Source organism: Saccostrea cucullata, unplaced genomic scaffold, assembly GCF_032062105.1.
Source record: "Saccostrea cucullata isolate Sc308-1 unplaced genomic scaffold, CSIRO_AGI_Scuc_v1 ctg169, whole genome shotgun sequence".
In the NCBI taxonomy this organism is placed as follows: domain Eukaryota; kingdom Metazoa; phylum Mollusca; class Bivalvia; order Ostreida; family Ostreidae; genus Saccostrea; species Saccostrea cuccullata.
Window position 1 is genome coordinate 212116 of NW_026933727.1, and position 24126 is coordinate 236241.

At 34.0% G+C, this 24126-nt stretch overlaps 2 protein-coding genes across 4 annotated transcripts in view; one reads left to right on the plus strand and one right to left on the minus strand.

Moving 5' to 3' along the window:
- LOC134239178 (uncharacterized) overlaps positions 1–22040 on the plus strand; it is a 41332-nt gene extending 19292 nt beyond the window's left edge. Inside the window, exons 1-5 of one of the 3 annotated variants that reach the window (XM_062721352.1) lie at positions 2984–3661; positions 10487–10561; positions 19628–19990; positions 20570–20675; positions 20761–22040. In XM_062721352.1, the coding sequence (XP_062577336.1) occupies positions 19653–19990; positions 20570–20675; positions 20761–21579 (1263 nt within the window). In that variant the 5' untranslated portion in view covers positions 2984–3661; positions 10487–10561; positions 19628–19652 and the 3' untranslated portion in view covers positions 21580–22040. Of the gene's footprint in view, positions 1–2983; positions 3662–10265; positions 10562–19627; positions 19991–20569; positions 20676–20760 lie in introns of those variants that run through there. The other 2 variants (XM_062721351.1, XM_062721350.1) reach the window with 2 other exon arrangements.
- Positions 22041–22374: 334 nt separating this feature from the next.
- Positions 22375–24042, minus strand: LOC134239195 (uncharacterized). The gene has a single exon (XM_062721366.1). The coding sequence runs from the start codon at positions 24040–24042 to the stop codon at positions 22375–22377; it is 1668 nt and encodes a 555-aa protein (XP_062577350.1).
- Between the last annotated feature and the right edge of the window lie 84 nt (positions 24043–24126).

Here is a 24126-nt window from a genome sequence, read left to right on the forward strand (position 1 = left end):
CATGAAAATCAAAGACCTTTTTGCATTTTTTTTTCTTTTCGAGTACATATGATTTCTATGTTTTTTGCAGAGAAAAAAAAAGCAAATTCTAACAGATTTAGAAGAACGGAAGACTTATTTGTTGCCATGGCAACAAGATTCTAGTTATTATTATTATTATTTTTCTTCTTCCTGGGAATATTTGGTCCACGAGTGATCTTGTAAACTATACATCCGACTTAGGTGAAACCTTTTTAGGGTTAGTAGGCATGTTGTGTAGAGTTGCCAAACGAAGGTCATTTTGCGCGCACGTGCTGGCAAGAGCGCGCACGTGCAACACGTGAAATGACCAATATAATGGATATCGCCATAACTTTTCTATTTTTTGATGAAATATTTTGAAACTCATACTGTAAGGATATATTAGAATTATAAACAAGACGACATGGTCAATATAGCAAGATCTCACGCGCATGCACGTGCGCTTCGCTCTGATTGGCTGAAACTAAAGTCTCAATATCTTTCTTGTTGTACGTCATAATCATTTGAAATTTTGAACTTAGTCACACATTATGAAGATCTACAGCATGATATATAAGGATTTTCATGAAAGCATGTACATACACGTGTGCTGGCAAGAGCGCGCACGTGCAACACGTAAAATGACCAATATAATAGATATTGCCGTAACTTTTCTATTTTTTGATGAATTTTTTTGAAACTCACAATGAAAGGATGCATTAGTAGTATCAACAAGATGACATGCTCAAAATGGCTAGATCTTACGCGCATGCACGTGCGCTTTGCTCTGATTGGCTGAAATTTAAGTCTCAATATCTTTCTTGTTTTACGTCATAATCCTTTGAAATTTTGAACATGGTCATACATTATGAAGATCTACAGTATGATCTATAAGAATTTTCATGAAAGCACGTAAATTTACGTGTGCTGCAATCTGATTTGTTGAAACCTTAAATGCCTATAACTTTCTTGTTTCTCAACAGAACAGGATGAAATTTAGAATATGAATGGGTATAATGGAATCCTACATGATACTACTATCAAAATTGAATGCAAGGACGTGCTTGCATGTACTTGCGCAAGCGCAATGCGAAAAATGAACTATATACTTGAAAAACAGTAACATTTATATTTTTATGACTTTTTATTGATTCCTGGAATATAAAGATATGTTAATAGTTTAGACAACATGCCATGATCACCGTGCAATGCGTTAAATGACAAAAAGTTGATATCATTGTAGCTTTTAAAATTCTTTCTATAAAATTCTGCGATACTGAGCATATTAAAGAAGGTTAAGGAAATTGGCACAAAAAGGGAGTTGGGGAGCGTTTGGGGAACATCTGTAACGGTCCCCGTTACAATTAGAACTAGTTATACTGCACATAAGACTAAACATTCAGGCTTGAAAAAAACTTCTTGAAGAGGAATGCACTGAAGCTCTAGTCGTATACCTACAATATTTATCCGATGTAAACAGTTTCAATTAATTCAGATTATCCGTAATGATGACCCTAGAGAAAGTTAGCAAGGGGATTACAAGATTAAATCATAGCATCTGTTTTTTTACGGCAGGCTGGAACATATACCATTGGCGCGCATGGGAAAGCCAGCATTGAAGCGAACACGATCTTATTTCTCGTGCCATTACATGCAATAATTGTTGTTATAAACCAAAGTATATTTTCCTATTTACAATAGAATTATCATTATGGCTTATTAGTTTTTTCATAACAATTTTGAGAAATAATAATTTCGCCAGATGGTTTGTCGTTTCACTTAATTGAGTCAATGCCAGCTACAATTTGGATTTGTTATTATAACCCTATTCTAAAGAGACATTATTACTTGGAGCAATAAAGATGTATCACGATCCCACCTCAACCCAAAATTCACGTTCAATATCATTATACAAATAATACTTAGTTTAGATTTTATTAACAATCTATATTCACAAGTTTTTTGGAGCATTCTTGCACGTTGTTGATTACGGAAAAGCCGCCATTCTCACTCGATCCCCAAAAAATATTTTTTTTAATTAGCCTTAACATCTCTGGAAGTGCATGTTATATTTGATGCACATTACCTTACATCCATTCGTAATTAGAACTATGAACTCTAATTATCAACTTCAAACAAAATACAGGTAGTATAGAAGAAATTCCTAATTTGCAGTTAATTGCCTCTCACAGTGTATGCTGGTAAGTTTCCAATGTCGTTAACGACCCCGGTAATGTTCGAAGCGTATTACTGCTGGTCCTACAATTTGATCCGGGCATCTGTTTCATCCACATTAAGTAGGATTGCTAGTGTCTTAGAAGTCGTCGAGGAGTGATCAAGTCGTTCATGACTTTCATAATAATTATCAGAGGATTTCTTCACATTCTCCTCATATTCGATAGATGATAAATTAAAGCATGCTGTTTATCGTCATTGGCTGGTGAAACTACTTGTTGTAAATCTTTCGCTTATTTTGTGTTAATAGCTGTTTTCTGTTTCTACGGGGGAAAATGGAAAGCAAATTGAGAAAAAAATATTTATTTGATTATTGAACAGCCAATTGAAAAACGGGGTTAAAGATATCAGAGATATTTAAAAAGGGCGCATTTAAAAATATCAGTTTCTTAACTATGAATTATCTATTATACACGATCGATTTGAACATTAAAAGAATTGAAAGTATCTCCCAATTTTATAATACTAGTAGTGGATATTTCCCCCGATAAAAATAAAGTCCCTCTGAACTAAGATACAAAAATAATCTATTCATGCTACATTCACAAAAATATGTTGACATAAGTTTTTGCAATCATTTGACTTTACCTTTTTTCAAACAAAAAAGAACGTGGTCGATTGGAGAATCACCCATCAGCTGATGAAATTGTGATTGGTTCATTTCGACCAATATTATTACGAAGATTCAAATAACATCTATTCGACCGCTGACTCCCCTATATTGTCTTTAGACAATCCTGATTAGTGAAATCCAAGGAAAGCCAATATAGATTTGATTACTGTATTCCACAAGAAGGTGTTATCCATATTTACATACAGGGAATTTATTGGGAGACATCACATTGCTTTGTGTGCATTTGTTGAGAGAAACTTCTTACGACGCTGGACGATTGTAAATCTTTATCAAATAAAAACAAGAGATCGACTAATAAATATCATCGACTTATAAAAGTTGTCTAAATTCGGTTTTAGTGATTTATATCGATAATCGAGAAATTTTGGAACATTTATAGTCAAATTCTTTATCGTTAAGAATCGGGAAGAGTTTGTTTGAACCTCGAATAGCTCAGGTTTACCGGCGACAGATGTGTAAAGTGTTCGCACCCCCTACACTCAAGCAAACAAAAACGATAAACAAAAACATGTATACGGCATGCAGAGAAAAAATTAAATACTACAGCTATTAACATCTTCATTCGCTGGCAGATGGTTTTTCTGCGAGTGACTACTAACCCACTGACGGCGAGGCCCAATCATGTTCAGAGTCCCGAGGAGTTCCGAAGATAAAATATACATGTACTCTGTTTAGAGAATATACATGTCTATGTAGTCTTGATTGGAACATATTTTGAAATTTGCTGTGTTATTTCATAGGATGATAATTATTTTTTTATAAGGATGCGTATTCGATAATGATCTATTGAAGGTAGGTTAGAGTATTTCATAATTTAGTTAAAAAAGTGAATTGATATAATTATTAATTCATTTTTTAAAACTAACTTAAATATATCATAACTTTATTTTTAAAGACACAAATGTAAGTTGTTTTCCTTATGAAATGATAGAAAAAATATCTTTTCACTGAAACGAATTCGTTTACACCATTATATGAATTTTAAAGGAATTAAAATAACTAACTTGATATAAACAAAAAAAAATTATATCATAATAGTCATTAATAGATGTAGTAACTTACATTAATTAAAAATGCCCCTTTGATACATATTTTATCAAATTACTAAAATAAATATAGAAGTGTATACAGTTATACTTGACTCTGGGTGTCCTTATCGCTTTAATCAATGAAATAGACAACGTTATTAGACGCTATCGCCATGTTCGCTTTCATCCTAAATCATCTAATTTACCGACACATCGCCTGGGAAATCTGACATCTTCAAACGAAACATACATTTTGACATTCATCGCTTCCCGGAACAAGCTTGTTTAGTAACGCCTATGTCCAGTGGTGATTTGATTATGGTTCATTAAGTCATTTAAAACAGTCGCCACAGAAAATAGTTAGCCTACCTCCGCAAAAGCCAAGATTTTTCTGCTTAAAAAAGATGTTCTGTTTTCTAGACAACATTCTTCATTTTCTTGTGTGCGTTTCTTTGGTAACAAAACGTAACAAAAACCATTTTCTTATTGCAGTTTACCCCCAAAATAAACTCAACTTGTCTTCACTTTCTATTATTTCTTTTTAGATCTTTCGCATGTATAGAAACATAAATACAATTTATGCGGTTAGCAAAATACGCTAACAAAAAATGCTATCATGAAGAATTAAACAGTGCTTGAATTTATTTTCGACGAAAAAGAAAAACACTGCACACTTAGAAATAAATTGTACAGAGGTAGAGTTTAATTTGTTTAAATTGTTGGCTCCGAGGAAATAATAGAAAAATGAGGTCACCTGCCGTTTAATCAATTTGAGAGATTAAATAAATTACATTTGCTTTTTTTCGTGAAAAGTATTTCACTTGATTGATGTACTTTTCTTTATATATCTGAGTAATTTAAGAGAATTAAGAGCCGTAATGGAGATAGAATACTACTGTTAAACAATAAATGCTTTCGGTCTCTTTTAGCTTTAAATCACAATGAATAGTTTGCTTTTGAATACAAAAATAATTTAAGAAACGATACAATTCTCCGTCATATATTTTACTTTAAGGTGGCTGGGATCAACAAATTAACCATCAAATATAACTTCTTTTTTTCAGTTATGATATCTTAAGCTGTCAACTATTATTTAGCAAAGAAAAATTTCACACATTTCATTTCAGTTTTAAAATTTGATCATTTTTGTTAATTTTGTATATCTTTATATGGAGCTCTTCTTGTAAAGGAGATCAATATAGTCTAAAAAAGGCTACAACCACCCTGGCCTCTTAAAAGCTACAACGCAAGAAAAATTATTTCCGAGAGTAAATGGATATATAAAGTTCTAAGTTATTTGAATGAATATTAGATTTTCTTATAAATATAACGTATTTTTATGATATTGGCTGTAGTTATTCAATTAAAAAAAACTGGCTGCTAGATACCGTTAGTTTTTGAAACAGAGTTATAGATGTCTATTCGTCCAAGGGACAAAGTAGCGTTTATAGTTTTTCATAAAAGTCTACCAGATGTTACATTGTAAAATGAATGATAAAAATTTTGTGACTATTCTTTCTTAGGACACTTTAAAAGGAAAGGCACTACCTGGGCATAGTGATCCCTCAGTTTCCGCCATGTACGCGGATTCGTAACATATGGTCTTTATTTTATTCTTTTATGACCTTATACTCGTTTCCTTCCTTGAAATCGATGCATTCGTTATAGTTTTATAACTAATTATACAGACTTCTCAGAACATATTTTCTTTCTATTTGAGGTAAGTCAAATTTGACAGCTTTGCAAAAAGTACCTTGTTAGCAGAAATGTAAACAATGACTCGAGAATGTGTACTTTTCCAAGCCATTGTTAAATTTGCTTGTCCTTGAAGATCTTTTGTGCACGAATGCTTTCAAAAGAGGAAATATGTTAAAAGATACGCTAATAAGTCAATAGATTTCAGAATCATTAGTAAACTACATATTCTTCCTGCACTCTACAAATTGTCAATCGAACACGGCCGTCGCGCGCGTTCGTTATCTTGATACCATTATAAATCGCAGTAAACATTAAGGATAAACACACATTTTTAGTCTCCTATATAAGAGGGCCTAATGATCCAACTTCTCCCCCAAAAAATCAATGGAAGATATGTTGCCTTGTTAGGAAGAGTAAGCTATACAACCCCCCACACCCGATTAGTGGTCATTAAGCTAATTGTGAATTATATATCACAATACATATTTATCCAAATTCATCCGCACACAGGGGACTATAATCGATGAAATATTTACGTTACTCTTGTCTATATGTTTTATGTGATGTTCCGAAATGGAAAATGTCAGGCATATTGTTGATATATTCCATGGTAATTCACAAAGTACACGCGGAAGGGATAGGTAAAGATATGATATATAATATAATTCATATATTTAGGGTTATTAATATTTCATTACGCGACAGAATATAGGGAGGCGGGGGAATGTAACGTTACATCAAAGAAACGTAAAGGTCTTTTATTTCAGCCAGGAAAAATATTTGATTGTTATCATCATGTCGTTATATAATCAAAATTATTATCATAGAAGTATCATATACGTCTATATTTGACACACAATGACGTTCAGCTTACAAGCGAAATTTCACTCAATTTGTTTCAAGTACATATTTATTGAATTAGTGGATTATTTTTATAAATTTACAGAGAGAATTTTTTTTGTGAAAGCAATGTAATCATACTACAATTTAGCGTTGCAAACCACGGCCAAAATGTATGGCCCTCTCCCATTCCGGAGAGATCTAGTGCGAATTCCTTACTGTGGCTTTAGACGATGACTATACAGTTTGTGAGATTGACTTTGCATAGAGTAACATTAACGTTACCAAAAATGGCCAAACAGTAGAAATATCTTTTCGGAACCACCGTCCAGTTTAATTGTTGGGTATGCCAGGGCATTTACGACCATTGATAACGTGGGATAATTTGCAGTCTTCGGAGATCCTCCAAACTGAATATTTGTGTTAAATCTCCCAACTTATTTGGACATGCTCCGAGTGAGACTAATTCTTTAAATCGACATAGGCTACTGACAAACACGTTGATGTTAAAGAGATTTCAACTCGTTTAAGGTTTACCTTGCTATCCAATACAATCTATCTTGGGTCGTATTTTGACTGAAATAGTTCATGCCAATTGTAAGGCCTTTTCAAATGCTAAATTTGACTACGGATTTCCGTCTTCCTCATGATAAAGATACATCAATATTTGGAGTTCTAATTATTAGATAGGCGGAATAGTGCTGTTAAAAAAATCTATATATACTGTTTTTTTTAAAAAATTCATTTGTTGAAAATTGTACTGTTTGTAGATTTTTTTGAGATCAATCACTTTTCTTTATCTTCACCTTTTTGTCCCCCGCTTTCGCGAAAGCGAGGGGGGCATTAAATGTCATTTGTCTCTCAATTAGTCTGCCCATCTGTCACAAAAACGTTGATCTTAGCCATTACTCTTAAAAGAGAAGAGATACGGATATCATATTTCACATGTACATTACCGGTGGCAAGATCTTTCCAAATATACTATAGTTTTTTGACCCCCTGACCTTGACTCTAAAGTTCTACATACTTTTTTTTACCATGTGACCACGACCTCAAAGTTTGACCTACAAATGTTATCTTTCCCAAGTCATTACTTTTGAATGAGAAGAGATAATGCTTTCATATTTGACATAAGCTGTAACAAGATGTTTCCGATCATGCAATGATTTCTCATTGACCTTGCATGATCTTTTGTTTGACCTAATTTAAAAAGACAATTTTGGTGATTTCTTTTGAATGACACATGATAGACCACATCGTCGGAAACCCACGGGTGATCTCGTCTTTACTTAGACGAGATCACCCGTGGGTTTCCGACGATGGATAGACCATTCATATAGGACATAATATGTCATAAATAACGGCATCCCATCCACTAAGACAATGAAAGCAGGGGACCACAATTCTTTGAATTTTCTTGTTTGTCTAACCTGTAGAGCTGACAAGTGCTTGAGTAATACATTCTCTACATGATATATAGGAGAAGGTGCCTTCTTCGCAAAAAATGATTGTCAATACTTAATGAAATTTTGCCTGCTTCACAGTATGGTGAATATACAGATTTATACACTGTAGTGGAGTAGTTTTGAAAAAAAAGGAAAATTCACCAGAAGCGACACACCTTGTTAAACTAGAGGTACTGTGAGCGATGAGCTCACTAAATGATACCCCCCGCCTCCCATATGGTTATAACGCAGCGTGATTTCACCAGAAGCGACACACCTTGTTAAATGATAATTAACCCATCTTCCAGTTCGCTTAGATCAACAGGAGCGATGTTAGATAATTATCACGGCAAAGGTGATGAATATGCAACAAAAGGCCGCTAAAGTTATCTTTCACCCCCTTCATCCTCTTAAAATCGCCATTAACATAACTTCCCAGAAATGAAGCATATCTTATGAGTGGAAAATGTCTATCAACACGAACTGAGAAGATTTTAGGCAGGAGAAATATTTGTTAAATATATGGCCGTTTACCTTTTGATTTCTTCTATATCCTTCAGCGTGTTGTTTGGTAATAGATCTAGATAATATCGTTTTTACATGCACAGAAGCTATTAATTTTCTACAAACATGTGAATAATCTCATTATTAACAAGATATTGAAACTTTCGCTTTAGCGCTAGAACTGGATTTGCAGGTTAGAAGTGTTTGTTCTAAATATGAATATTGGAATGGAAATATAAATATTGGAATGGAAATTTACTAACTATATAGTAAATAGAACTAGTAACAGAACTTATTTGGTGCGTTTAAAATTTGTTGCATTTTGAATCTGGGTCCATGCACCCATAGTTGTTTTGTTGTTTTTGGATCGATGTGTATATGTTTTACCACCTCACCTAATATCTACAAATATAATTTTGTATTGGTATAACATATTGAACATCTGTTACAAGAATCAATATCGACCTTGACCTGTGACAGGGATTTTATTTTGGAAACGATAACATTCTGTAGTTGTCACCATTTTATGGGATTTTGTAAAACCTTTACATACAATGTATATCACTACCTTCCGTTTAAACTTTTAAAACATTTTTATGCCCCCCCCTCCCCGGATCGAAAGATCCCGGGGTATATTGTTTTTTGTCCTGTCTGTCTGTCTGTTTGTCTCTCTGTCTGTCTCATGTCAACTTTAACCTAGCCCATAACTATTGAGTGAGCTATGGATTTCATAGGTGTATTCCTTGTGACAAGACCTTTCTTTGGGTACCACCAAATTTGACCTCTTGACCTTAGAGTTTAGATTTTGACCTACAAGTTGTACTTTTACAAAAAATACCACACTTTAACGTTGGCCATAACTTTTGAACAGTTGGAGCTAGGGCGTTCATCCATCAGTCACATGTGTATTTATTGTGACAAGACCTTTCATCTGATATAAATATTTTCGATTTTTGACCTTGACCTAGGAGTTCGAATTTTAAAAACTTTAACCTCGGTTATAACTTTTGAACAGTTAGAACTAAGGCTTTCATATTTCACATTTGTATTTCTTATAATAAGACCTTCTTTTGGGTACAATCACTTTTGACCTTGACCTTTGGAGTTTGACAAGCATTTAAGAGAATTCAAACCTCGCCATGAGCTGCCATACGGGGGCAACAGTATTTCACAAACACATATTGTTTTAAACTCTACATTCGGTGGTTTTACCATAATATTATAAATGTCTGGATGGATATAGGAAGACGTAAAAAAAAATGAACCAGCGATGTTCACAAAATACACTATTCTTATAAGCAAAACTACCAGCTTCATCCGTGAAAGAATGTAAATTCTGGGAAAAGTGAACATAAAAAGAATAGTTTTTCTCCCGGCGAATTTTAGTGCCTTAATAAATGTCAGTATTAAATGCACTATCACCAGCTCTCTGATGCGAATGTTGCCAAACCGTTTAACCACATTAAAATCATGACCACCCCTTAATGTAAAGTGACCTTAAATGACATCAATAACCCCTGCATTTCTATCAAAGATTAGATTACCAGTTTTGTTTCACAACGAAAGAACTTTGTTTTTTCCCGATTCATCTGAGATCTTTAGCCAGCAATTAGGAAGATAAGTAGAACTGTAATCTCGCTTTCCCTTTCCTTCTTTTTAAAATAAAAAAATAAATTACATTGTATAAAAACAAATGGAAAAAAATAACCCCTCTCAAAAAAAGGGGGGGGGGGGGTCGGGAAGGAGTATAAACTATTCAGTGCATAGTATTAATCGTTAAATTTCTACATAGAATGATAAAGCCTAATTCATCGTAGTCAAAATCTATTATATATGCCCAGAGTGGCAAGAAAGGAAAATATATAAAGAAAACCATCGAGTCCATTGTTGATATGGAAATCGAACGCACGCGAGATTTTAGATATATGCCCTGCATATCACATCAACTGGTCGCTTTATCGCACGCCCCTTTTGCTAGATTAATTTATTAAAACAAACATAGCGTGCCAGAAAATATTTGATTACGCGATAATTAATGTCTTACATGGTTAGATCGTTGTGTGGCCGCAAAATAACTTTTCCCCCTCTCTCTTTATTTCCAGATAAAAACATATGTTTTGGTGGAAAGTACATATAGAAAATCCGAGACAAAGTTTTAAAACAGGAGGCACTTCAAAGTGAGTGTTTTTTCACGTTTTCTTCTTTTTATTTTATGAATTTTTTTTAAATTCGTCATTTTTGATCAAAGTTTCAAAAATTTGTTAATTTTTCATATTCTCTCAAGAGTTCAGAGGACCGTGATGAATCAGCTCACCGACGATATGAAATATTAAGCATGCACTTCCCTTTTTAATTTCATGCATGTTACTGCTTTTAATTCAAAAGTTTTAAGTTCTAGTATGGTATCGCGACTGCATTCTAAAGATGAAGTTGCTCTCATCAGTGTATATTTGTTGGGAACTTTGCAAGTCCAGCTACAATGCATTTAATATGGAATTTAAATGCTAGGTCCATATTGCATTTTGATACAAGGTCTTTATCAATTTAGAAATGATTCATTATATTTTATTTAATTTTATGTTTTGATTTTTGTTTTATTTTATTCTGGATTCAAACACTTCTTATGATACCTTTAATTATATCGTTGGTCAATCTCAATCTTTTCTCATTCTTTAGACCGGCGGGGTCTGTTGATCCATATTTTTCCCTATTTATTTCTCTCAATGTTCATAAATAATGCAAAATATACCATGTTTTATCAGGAAAGCGATCTCGTTGAGGGTGTATACTGTCAAATTCAGGAGTGCTTGTTAATAACAATATTAATATGTAATGTACTGCAGACATGGTTTCTCGTTTAAAATAGTTTTCAAAAATCAAGATGTGTCGGAACTTGTGTAAAAACATGAGACATTGAAAGGATTGTGTTGTGTGTGAGTGAGGGTGTGGGTGTTCATTTGGTCTAAACACTATGACTGCATATACACAGACGGACAGACAGACGGACATGTCAGTCGCTAGATACCTGTAGTATTATAGTATTGAGTCGGAAAGAATTAACGAGCCTTAGAAGATATACATTTTCTTGTAAGCTCGAACTTTTCTTACAATTAATGTTATACGTATTTGTGTAAATTCATTTGTTGCCACGTTTTTATTTTGATCAATTTAAAAGATATAATTAGTATGATGACCAAAATCACGGATGAAGAGCATTTTGCAAAATTTTACACATCTTTAAATCTTGGTAGATTATGATTTACTTTGAATATTTACCGAGAATCCAACCTTTAAGTTAACTTTGCTGTTTCACGCATTGATCGGAGCTTCTCTATTTCACCATTCAGAAACTAAGCGTTGAAATAGAGGCATGTTTAATGCTTCTTTAATACACATTGATCATGAAAGACGGGGCTAATAAAAGATCAACTCGCGAGTAAAATGTTTTACATCGATGAAGGAATTTTTGTTTTACAAATTGTGAAGGATTATTTGAATCGATATTTCCAGGTTTTATTCATAATAAAATGTTTACTCGTTAATAAAGAGGACCAACGAGGCAAATAATTATTCACTTTCGCTAATCCAAGTGGCTAAAAGCTTACTGAGTCTACTTATGGCCATCGATTGAAAATTTAGATTTAAAGTGTCGATGTTAAATTTGCAGTGAAATATTCAGTATAGAGAAGTTAACTTTTTCTTTACGTATTTTCCATTTCAATAAGAGGCAAAAACTAACAATTGTAACTAAAGCGAAAATTAAACAAGCAAGGGTAACAACCCCCCCCCCCCCAAAAAAAAGATGTGTTTGTAAAACACTGATGCCCTCATAATGCAGCTTATTGCGCAGGTCACAGTTTCTCAAATGGAAGTCAAACTCCAAGGTCAAGTTCAAAAGGTCAAAGTTGTAGATATCAAGAGGAAGGTCTTTTCAAAAGAAATACACCTATGAAATTTTTAGTACTAACTGTTCAAAAGTTATGGCCAAAGTGGGTCAAACTCTATGGCCAAGGTCAGAAATATTTATAGTTTTTTTTATACTAATTGAAAGATCTTGTCACAGTCAATACACATGTGAAGTATATGGAAACCCTAGCACCAACTGTTCAAAAGTTATGGTCAAGGTTAATATTTGGTATTTTTGGTAAAAGTAGGTCAAACTCCAAGGTCAAGAGGTCAATCTTGGGAGTAGCCCAAGAAAGGTCTTGTCAAAAGGAATACATCTGTGAAATATGAAAGTCATAGCCCTACCCAGTCAAAAGTATGGGCAATGTTAAAGTTTTTTTGCGCACAGACTGAAGATAAACAGACAGACAGACGGAGGTATAGGACAAAAACTATACCCCTTGAGTCTTCGATGATGGGGGTGCATAAAAATAAATTGGTTGAATGTTGGTCTAAGAGAATGTCTGATAAAGTCTTTGATTGTAAACCGTCTTTATAAAAAAAGACCCCATGACAGACTATTCTTTTGCCATTTGTTTTTAGTGCAGCCCTCCTTCAAATGACACTCAAGTGCATGGTTGAAATAGCTTGGGAAAATGTCTCTACTACAATTCTTCATTAGTTTTTTTTTTATTATTAATAAATTCCCCTTGATTTAATTATCCCTGTGCGCATGCCTATCAATATATATGGGATTTATATAAATGACTATAATCATGCATATTAGTTAATCTACATGCATTTATCTTAATAAGCACGTTATTAGAGCTAACTTGTCAGAATTTGAATTTAACATATCAAACATGTGCTTAATTAGTATGAAAAAATGTAGAATTTATCAGATCAGTTGAACTCGTATTTTCAATTAAATGCCTATGTCCTGAAAATATCCTAAAATATTTAGCCTTGCGTATCACAGTTAATTTTAAAAGTCAACTTTAAATGCTAGTTTACAGCAAAACGTTGAGATTCTTGGATATATAGAATAAATGTAATTTACAGGTAACTATATTTTCCAAGCTCTTGTAATAAAAATTTCAGCATCATTACTGTATCAGTGCTGAATTTAGCGCGTCCACTGGTGCTGTCGTTTGAATTTCAGAAATTTTTAAATAAAACCTTTGCTATTAACTCATATTAATAAAAAGTATTTTTAACTAAATTAAACTATGTAAGAGTTTCGGAGAAAGAAATCCTTGATGTACCTCCAGTTATACTGGGTAAGAATTAAAAAAATTAAGTTTTCTTTATGTAAGGACAACTTTCACATTTCCTCGGCTTTCTCTGTCAAATTAAGAAATTCCAAACCTTGTTTAGATATATACTATAGACACTATGGTTTGCCCTTCCTAACATTTGCAGTTGCAATACGTTTTCATTAAGCACGTATGTTCATTATGCTTATATGCAAGAAGTCACAAAACGCAGCAATCATGCTATGATGAAAGGAAAATTAATAGATCTTACAATTAATTGTCCTGAGTCTGGGAGAAGAAAGGGACATATGGCTCTTCTGTAATTTATAACTCATGATAGTCAGACATACGTAAAGTGCTAGACAATGTCTCCGGAATCATAAAAGAACCGGAGGGGGACTTGAAATAGGGTTAATGGATTAAAAGGTGTAAATCTGCCTCATAATGCAATGTTTGCTGTTCACAAATATGCAGATTTGAATCTTAAATTAATTTTGCGGTTGGTGCTATGGTCTGGGGAATCGGTTGAAAAAATTTTTGTCTGTAACTCAAAAGCTTGATTTGATCGTTTTAGATCACAATTTTATATAAATTTTTATTAAGTACATGTAGAATGAGAATGGCATCGTCGTTGAAGAATGGGTGTTGCTTGAGATTTAGTCGAGAATTTTGAAGTACCACATATTATTACCAAGTAGGTGTCATGGAGCGCATTATAATACACTAAGCGATTTGAAGACAGAAATAGGTCAAAATGTTCTATTTTGCTTATCGTTACATCAAACTTTTTTTTATCAAGATGACACTTCATTAGTATTGTAAACTCCCGAACCCCCCAAAAACAATCCAATTCTTAGCCTCATCAATCAGAAGTACGAATTACTGACCGGAAATGAAGTCTTGTTATACATCCGCAAATGTCAAATAGGCCCAATTTCTCCCTTCCGCAGTAAGCCTTCTTTGAGGACAGTAACACGATTGACGTTGCTGAATCCGACAAAAAAATATAGTTCTTGTTTATCATTCGGATAAATAATCTTTATTTATTGACACAAGTGTATTGTTTTAGTTCATTGTTGGGATTTTTTGTATAAAATGAAAGTCTGTTTAGATAAAACAGCTGTAACGGATTCGTGAGAACTACATGTCAGATATACAAACTTAATGCATCAAAAGATCAGAGTGAAACGTTAAAAAGGCCAATAAAATTATTTTTAAGAGTAATTGGTGCATGGATTGATTTTGTATTTTTGATTGTATTGTGTTTTTGATTGATTTTTTTTTTTAAATTTGAAGTGACATTTAACAATGTCTATAAAAAAATCGTAGAATTTCATTGAAGCTTCGTATAATTTTCTGTACAAATCTATAAGATGTTTACCCATGTTTTATAACTATTATTCACATTTATTCTCGCAAACAGTACCCAAGTCTATTGGATATATTTCTAATTTCACAGAAGAAGTTTGCATTAATTACATTGGCGGATCTAGAGGGGGGGGGTTCCGGGTGTTGGAACCCCCCTTTATTTTTTGCCAAGTTGAGAGAGAGGGTAAACATTTTCAGAGAATAAATATGTATACGTCTAACTTATGTATTTAAAAGAAAGATTCTCATACATCTAGTTTCCTCCATTATATTCACCTTCACTATTACTTTTTTTTATGAAAGAACGGTAGAAAATATTCTACTTATTTTTATATATCTTATATGCGAAATTTAATTTGATATTAGATTCCCGTGATCTCGAGCTCAGACTCTAGCTGCATGTGTTGGCTATATAATGTACCGTTTTTTGATTATATCTTTCGAAGGAACTAAATGTAACTCTTTATTTTAAACCTCAACCGCACCCCACCCAAAAAAAGTTTTTCAAAATCTTAAAGAAAGTTCTTTGTTATCTTCGAAAATGCTGCAAATCCATTCAATTTTCAGGCTTCAGTAGTTTTTGAACTGTGTTTCCTATTTTATTTGGAGTGGGGGTACCTTTTCAGGGAAAAGAGTACCAATTAATTTCCCATAGAACTCTATACAAACCTTTTGCCCTCCAAGTAATTTACTAATTCCCGTTCAAACAAATCACTGGTATTATTTGAAAGTTCGTTCTAAGCACTTATTAAAAACACGAAAAAAAATATACCGTTCCGCGGCGTTTATAGGTCAAATTTGCAGTTATTTAGAACTTACAGAGATCGGCAGTAAATGACACCCTGCCAAAAATATCAATCCCCACTCCTACAATCTCCCCTGGTATTTCTAGAATTTTTGTAATATTCCCACATTCCATCATTTATTTCAAACATTAATATTTTTACTTTAAAATGAAAATATTTACATACCTCAATTCAGCCAATCAGGTAAAGCCTACCCATTTATTACTCTGGTTCAACCAGGAAACCTTTTTCCTTCAAAGGAAAAAGGGGACCTAAAACAAAGTTATTGTTTCCCACAACCTTAGATCTTTCCATACGTGTGTATGAATCTTTGCTTGAGAGTGTGTAGGGGGGGGGGGTTAAAGGGACACAACCCTGGAACCCCTCCTTTCAAAAATGGCTGGATCCGCACCTGAATTATTCTTCAATGCTTAAATTGTACTGAAATTTGACTTCCATAAGACTGAGTTTTACTGTAACGTGACTTCATTACAACTGAGTATTACTGTAATGTGAATTCATTACAACTGAGTTTTACTGTAACGTGTCTTCATTACAACTGAGTTTTACGGTAACGAGACTTCATTACAATTAAGTTTCACTGTAACGTGTCTTCATTACATCTGAGTTTTACTGTAACATGACTTGATAACAACTGAGTCTTACTGTAACGTGTCTTCATTACAACAGAGTTTTACTATACCGTGACTTCTTTATAACTGAGTTTCACTGTAACGTGACTTCATTACAACTGAGTTTCACTTCATTATTACCGGGTTTACTGCAACTTGACACCCTATTTACTGGGTTTTACTGAAATTTGACTGACTTCCGTATTAACCGAGTTTTACTAGCTGTGACTTCTTTGTAACTGGGTTAAACGTTTTTTGACTTTTTTTTTATACATGTAACGTAGTACCTGTATGATGTAGTTTCACTGTAATGTAAATTCCTTACAACCGAGTTTAACTGTAATTATGACCTCCTCATTACCAAATATCTCTGTAATTTAGCTTTCTCATAATCGAGTTTTACTGTAATATGATTCCCTTGTAACCGGGTTTAATTGTAATGACACTCTTTAGAACCGTGTTTTACTGTAATCAAAGACACTGAGATGCTCTCTTTGTGTTATTTATTTGTCTGGATTTGAAAGCAATATACCCATTGAGAAAAATCTTTTTTTCTTCTTCTTCACTCTTGTTATTTATGACTTTAGAAAAGGAACTTTTTCATCCGCTCTAAATCAGGTTTATGAGACGTTTTTTGAGGAACTGAGCACTCAAAGCGCGAGTTAACACCAGAAATTAGAATTATTATTTGATGTTAATTTCTGACATGTGATTCATCATTGGGGTCCGTTTATTGCTTAATGAAACATCTGAATCCAATTTTGCTGTAACTTGAACAGATTATTTAAGACCTACATATAAATTCAAACAACTGTCTTGGATAAAAAAGAAGATTCTTGTGCAATTGACTTTATGTCAAAGGTTTAAATTACATTTTAAGGTGGCTCATTACATCAACAGTTTATTTTAGATTTCAATACAGCACCACTTATAATGTAGATGTCAAATATCCAGATGGGGGTATTGATATCATAAACAAATAACATATGGTTATTCCCCCGACAGTTTTATGCTTTTTCCAAAATATTACAAGGGGACAATATGTCGGGTAGACTGTTAAAATAACTTGTTTTGTCCCTTTTTGTCCGCCTCTACCCCTTTTCTTTCGGGACGGAAGCTTTAACATACAGTGTAGTAATACGGAAACTTTTAAAGTAACTCAAACCCAAATCACATGTTTTTATTACGAGTCAATGTCATTTGTATACAAAGGCAAGGCCATGCCTTGACCTTGAAATTTAGTCATTTGGACAAAAGCAAGGTCAAAGGCCAGCAATCATTTTTTGATTAAAACATTTGGATTAAAACACATTATTCATTTATTCATGTATATCTGAAACGATTGTAACATTGACCGTAACGTGTCATTGCATGAACCGTGGTCATTTTGAAAAGGTCAATGTCTAACTGTCAAATAAAAAAATTGCACGCAAGTTTTACATTGTAATATTAAACATTGTTATGCCTGAGAATTTTAAAGTTGGATAAGGTCAAATAGAATACCAGACATCATATCATATTTTCTGCTTTGCAATAATTTGCAACTATCCTGATAAAAAAGCTAAAGCTTAAATTGGAGGATCTTTTGAATTGTTTTTAGGTACATTTGTTATATTGGTTTTGTTTCATTCTTTTGAGTATTAGACAGAAGGTTCAAGTTTATCCTTTTGAATGTACGTAAAGGTACAAGTAAGGCAAGGCATCTGTATAAGATTAGAAGAAAAGAACTCTTTATTATACATGTATCTGTGTAGCTTTATAGATTCCTTGATATAATTTATATATGATATTGTTCATTTCGGTACTAAAAGAAACAAACGTCCACCATTCATTCCTAATCATCTTTTATCAAAAGTCCCGTACGATACATAAGTTGTTTGATCTTCAAATAACCGCGATAATCCCCTGACTAACAATCCGGAATAATGAGACCATTTTCTCTGTGAATTCATTATTTTTCTCTTTTATTGTGGAATAAAGCTGAACTTGATGTCTTTTATATAGAACATTGTGTAATTTGTTTTCTGGTATCTGCATGTCTGCACGAACTCCTTCTAACAAAGAGGATGCTTGTGTTTTGTTCGGGCTGCAAATGCAATTTGTTGACGTGCAAAAGAAGTTTCAATTTTGTTTTATCACACTCTCAGAAAAAATTATTTCATCTCAACGAGATCTTGCTTTAAGTGTTCATCTTTTTATTTAAGTGACTACTTGAAAATTTTGAAGTATATCGGTTTGTAACGTTTCAGTATGCCTGATCTTATCTACAGTAACAATTGACATGACATTATGTTCTACATTGAACTCCCTGTACATATGTATGTGAAACATTGTGTGAAGGGGGAAACGAAATTAATTAACCCCTCTCTCTCTCTCTCTCTCTCTCTCTCTCTCTCTCTCTCTCTCTCTCTCTCTCTCATACTGATTGTACATGTAAACTGCAGAATTTGTATCAAGACATGCTTGAACAGACAGCATTATAAACAACAATTTATCTGAGATATACAAACAAATGATTGAAATAATTTCTCTCTCTTCACGGGATGGTTTGAGAGAGAAAAAAAAGGAATTATACACTACTGTGCTTTACGGAGTTTCATTACAAAGGGGCAAAACTGACAGATATTGGCAATTTGAAAGTCACTTTAGTTAAAAGAGTGTGCAAAAAGACATATCAAATCTAATGAGACAAAAATTTCAAGAGTCTTCCATGATACTTTTTTATCAATGAAAACTGGGATTCATAAACCAATTTGTAACACAAGGAATCATCTTGCAATGGACAATTTAGTGAACTAATGAACAATAAAGAAAATGGCATATACACTACATGTACGTACTTAGTGGACTCAGTTTGTAGAAAGTGAGAAACTACCAACCTTTCCGATTATAATACAATGTGTGACAGCCCATTTTCTCTGAAGGTTTGATTATAGAGATATCCTACTGTGCTTTAAGCAATGAAAATGTTTGACAAAAGAAAGGAAGTAACAAGTAGGGATAAACCACCCGAAAAAAAAAAGACCGGATTTATTTATTATTCTAGAGTTTGTTTAGTGAAAATTTTAAGACATTTGTAGGGAGTGAATAACCGTGTTAATTTTTACTTTTTGTGTTGAATTCAGGAAAAGTCTGGAGTATTTGAGCCGTTTAATATATTTTTTGTGGCATGGATATAATACTTAGATAATTATGTCAGGAAACGTAACTCGCTCAAGCTACAGCGCAAGCATATGATTCGGAGTAACCGTTCTTTGTTTGTTATTATAAACTTTGGACACAATAAAAATGTTTAACAAACTTTTTTTAAATTCCAGGTGGATGTTCTCTGCTTCTTGAATAATGAATAATGTCTGCAACATCAAAGACAAACTTTTATGCGACCTTTTGGCGGATCCATACTCCTTCTGGGACAAGATTCCATGCCCGCCACCCTCTAATCCACAGATTCTCTTTCAAGTTGATTACAAAAGACTTTTAAGTGACGAAGATGGTCTAAGAATAATTTTCAGAATAGCTAAACGTTGTGACATTCCTATACCAGAAATGCTGAAATCTCCTGCTCGACTTGGCGGGAACGCCATCTTTACGTTTTGTGATTCCGAGTGTGTAAATACAGTCGTGTTTTCCTGTTTAATTTTCTTTGTCGTCATGGTGATAATAGTCATTTATGTCATAAGGTAATTTTTTTGTTAGCATTTTCATTTTTCTAAAAAAAAAAAAAAAATCCAAGAGATGTTAGTAAAACACTTATGCCCTCCCTCTCCCAAATGATTGGAATTTTTCTAAGCCCAAGGGGCATAACTCTATCCAAAATGGCTCGATCATACCCAAAACAGAACTTGACCTAAATATTCTTATGATAAATTTTTATACTAAAATTCATTTCAATATAAGCAACCTCTGTAAATGATAATTGGAAACTGCAAATAATTGGAATTTTTTAAAGTCCAAATGACAGAACTCTGTCCAAAATGGCCCGATTGTACCCAAAATAGAACTTGATCTTAGGCTGGATATTCTTATGATAAATCTGTATACCAAATTTCATTTCAACATGTGCAACCTTTGCGAATAAAATGAACGGAAACTGATGGTGGACCGACAGACAGACAGACAAACTGACCGACCGACAGACAGCAGCAAAGTAATATGCCCTCCTTTCTTCGAAGGAGGGCTAAAAAAAGAAAAGTTTTGTAAAACATTTATGTCACTTTTTTGCGTAAATTCCTAATCCTTTTTTATTCTCTCTCTTTAAGGTATCAAAGTCGACAGAAGACAGTCTCCATAGTAACCTACAGATCACGTGATCGGTGTATTTGTATTCACCTTGACGGAGAAAAGGAAACCAATTCCTCTTGTAATGTGAGTATTGTCCGTCTCTTGTCAATAGATTATTAAAAGTAAAAATGCCCGACTGAAATCTAACTATGGTTTTCTCTTTGTATAGGGTAACTGTCGGTATAATTACGGAAAATATACAAAAACTGGATCTATACCGAGGCGGAATCCGAAATATTCGGACCATTCCGATCAGTCTCCATTGGAGAGCACATACAAACAATTTCCTTGTGTAGACGTGTTCGATTCGCATTGCTCCCCTCTTCAGTGTAATGAAAAAAGCGGAAGTGAAAATTATGAAGACCTTGAAAAGCAAAAATCTCGAATAGACGAGTTCACTCTTTTGAGGAAAGCTTTCAAAAAATATTACGGTCGAGATATCGACTTTGCAGAGTCGCCATATTCACGCAAAACGGAGGAAACATACGCTTGCGGAAGTGAAAATGACATGGAAATGACGTCACTTGATTCTGATGAAAGTCCGAAAAGTACTGGTAAACGTTCGAATTACGACTTTGACGAGAATTTCCAATCAGAAAACCACTACAATGATATTGATTGTGATTTAATGATTAATGAAGTTAATCTATCAAATTCCACATACAGTTTTAATAACACCACGAATCATATTTATGCAACAATTAAAAAGAGTGTGTTCGAAACAACCAGACCGTCCTTACTAAATGAACCATATACAAGCAGTACCTTAAAATCTATTTATTCGGATGATTCTGACTGTGAAGATAATTTATTGGAAGGAAACAGCTACAGGTCATCTGGAATAGATTTTCAACGACTTCATTCAAAGCACGTGTATGAAAGAATGACCTCGAATACTTCCAATCGAACCGATTTATCGTTTCTGACTGAAGACTCTGTTGAACTTCTTGTTCCCGACAGAAATTCTCAATGTTCAACGTTTAAATAGTGGATTTATTTTGAAACTGCATCGTAAAAAAACATAATGGAATAATCTTCGACGTTTGATGGAAGTTTCACAATGTTACAGAATTAAGTTAAAAACAAATTCAGAGCACTATCTGGTATCTATTTCTTGACCCCAGATCAGTTCAGTGTTTAGATGTGTATGTTGGATTCGTCAGATATAAACGGTGCTATGCATATAAGAATTAATGAATTCATTTACCCAGTAATTTCTTCAATAGCTGTGTAAACAAATATATTGGGAATTCTTGAATGAATGATTTTTTTTTATATAAATCATTATACGCATGCGCGGACTAATTTTCAAATCCGCCATATGTATCTTGTCAAACGAGAGTGCCATGAATAATATTATTTATTGTTTTCAGTCTCTTGTCAGTCTAAAAATTCAAGAAGATTGTTTATTACTTAATACATATAAAAATAAATAAAGAATTAATTATCTTTTTTAATTTCATCTTTGCATCATTTATTTACATACATGTATTATTCAGTGAAATAAAAAATGATCAACTTTCTTGGACGAATGTTTTCTGCATGGAACCTAACATATGAATGAATGTATCTTTAAGGTAATGAACGAATTCATAACAAAAAAAATAACCTGGCATTCCAGAATCTTTTTATGAATAAAATTTGAAGATAAATTGATTTATGATGTGCTGGTGACAATATACATACGTTCAGGGTGACCCGTACCCACCCCATCCCTCCCCTACGTACATGCAGTGTAATTTTACTGTATGCTGTACAAAATACAATTATTCACAAAGGACTATTACTTTAAGTATTTGATACACTTGACGAGTCCGCTTCGACACTCTCCCACAAGAAGTTCCCCTTCGTCAGTTATCGACAACGCCCGGGGGCTGTCCAGTTCGGGTACAGTGATGTACCACAAGAAGAAACCATCCCTGTTAACCACATGGATCTTATCTCCCAGGCAGTCTGCGACTATTATATTGCAAAGACTGTCTGTGGCCAGGGAACCCCCGACAAGGCTATCCTCCTTCAGGTGTCCATGGTAGCTAAATCTGTACTGTCCCTCCTCACTTACTACGACTATAACCTTCCTCCCCCAGTCTGCTGCACAGATATCTCCGTTTCCATTTTCGGCAACGTAAACTAGCTTTTCGTACAGTGGACGGTTTTTGGAATCGAACTGTATCTCTTGAATTGGTTTACCATTGCGACTGAATCGGACAATCTTCATCGACTTTTCGTTTTGTTTCATGCATACAAGGAAGCCGCCCTCTCGTGTGCTGGCTATACCGGAAGCTGACCAGCCCGTGCAGCAGACGGTAAAGTCAATGATGCATTTAGAAGTAGTTTGTCCTGGGTCATTTTCGATCGTTTCCAATCGATTAAACATGTAGTTATTGAAGACTAACTTTCCTTTATGGAGAGTCAAGTAAAGACCACATTCACTTTCAATTGGCTTGACATCTTGAAGATTTCCATAAAAGTCAAACAATTTTAGTTTTGGAACACTGCCCCCTGCCCAAAATTTGCGTCCACGCATAAATACCAAATCAAACAACCGATTTTGGCTAACTCGAGGGGGAAATCTGGTATCTATGGTTTCAGAAAGCTGTGGTGGATTCAAAACCGTCAGCGTGTCTTTCTTGGATTCATTGTCTGGTAGATAGGCTTGGAAGCTCTCTGGCTTAGCAAGGTTTCCAAAATATTTCCGTAGTTCCTTTTCAACTTCAAATCTTGATAATATGGATGGCATGGTTGCATCTTCTATTTGTGGTACGCTGTTGAACTCTTCCAAGTCTTTTTCTAGTTTTAACAGTTTTAATGCACTCTTTATATTTCGTTTCTTTGGGATTTCATTTCGGAGTTTTCTTAACTGATCTAGTTTGTCTACAACCTCTATTCGTTGTTTTTCCATTTTATCCCTATGTTCTTCTTCAAACTCTTTTAAATCGTTGAGTAGTTGTTCACCAGCTTTTTCAATCTCTTGTTTTAAGAACTCCACCCTCTGTTTAATATTGTCTGTCATGTTTTGGTAGTTTTCTGCTATGTTTTCTTTCCGCTTATTGATGTATTCTAGTGCCCTTTCATAAGAATTAGACAATGAATCAAGTCTCAAATTTTCCCGCGTAACAGTGTCGAGAAGTTCTGGTATTTTATTGGTCAGTTCTGCTATCACGTGACTTTTGTGATCAAAAGACACACAAAGCAGGCAAACTGGAACTCCACAGGTTTCGCAAAATGCTCCACGCTCGAATTCAGGATGCAAAGCACAAGAACAATTGGTATTTTCGTCGTCTTCTGTGAAATATTCATCAATGGCGTGTCCTAATTCTGTTTTGAGCCTTGTGTGTACCGGCAAGCATGTCTCGCATAATCGGACCTGGCATCTTTTACAATAAAATTCAACAGGGTTTGGACAATCGCACTGTAGGAGGTTTTGAGCTTGGTTGAGATTTGCGCTCATTTTCCAAGAAAAGTTTGCAACATGTCTGAAAATATTTTCATATTTAAGTAAACATCTGCACTGCACATTTCTACTTGTAAAGAT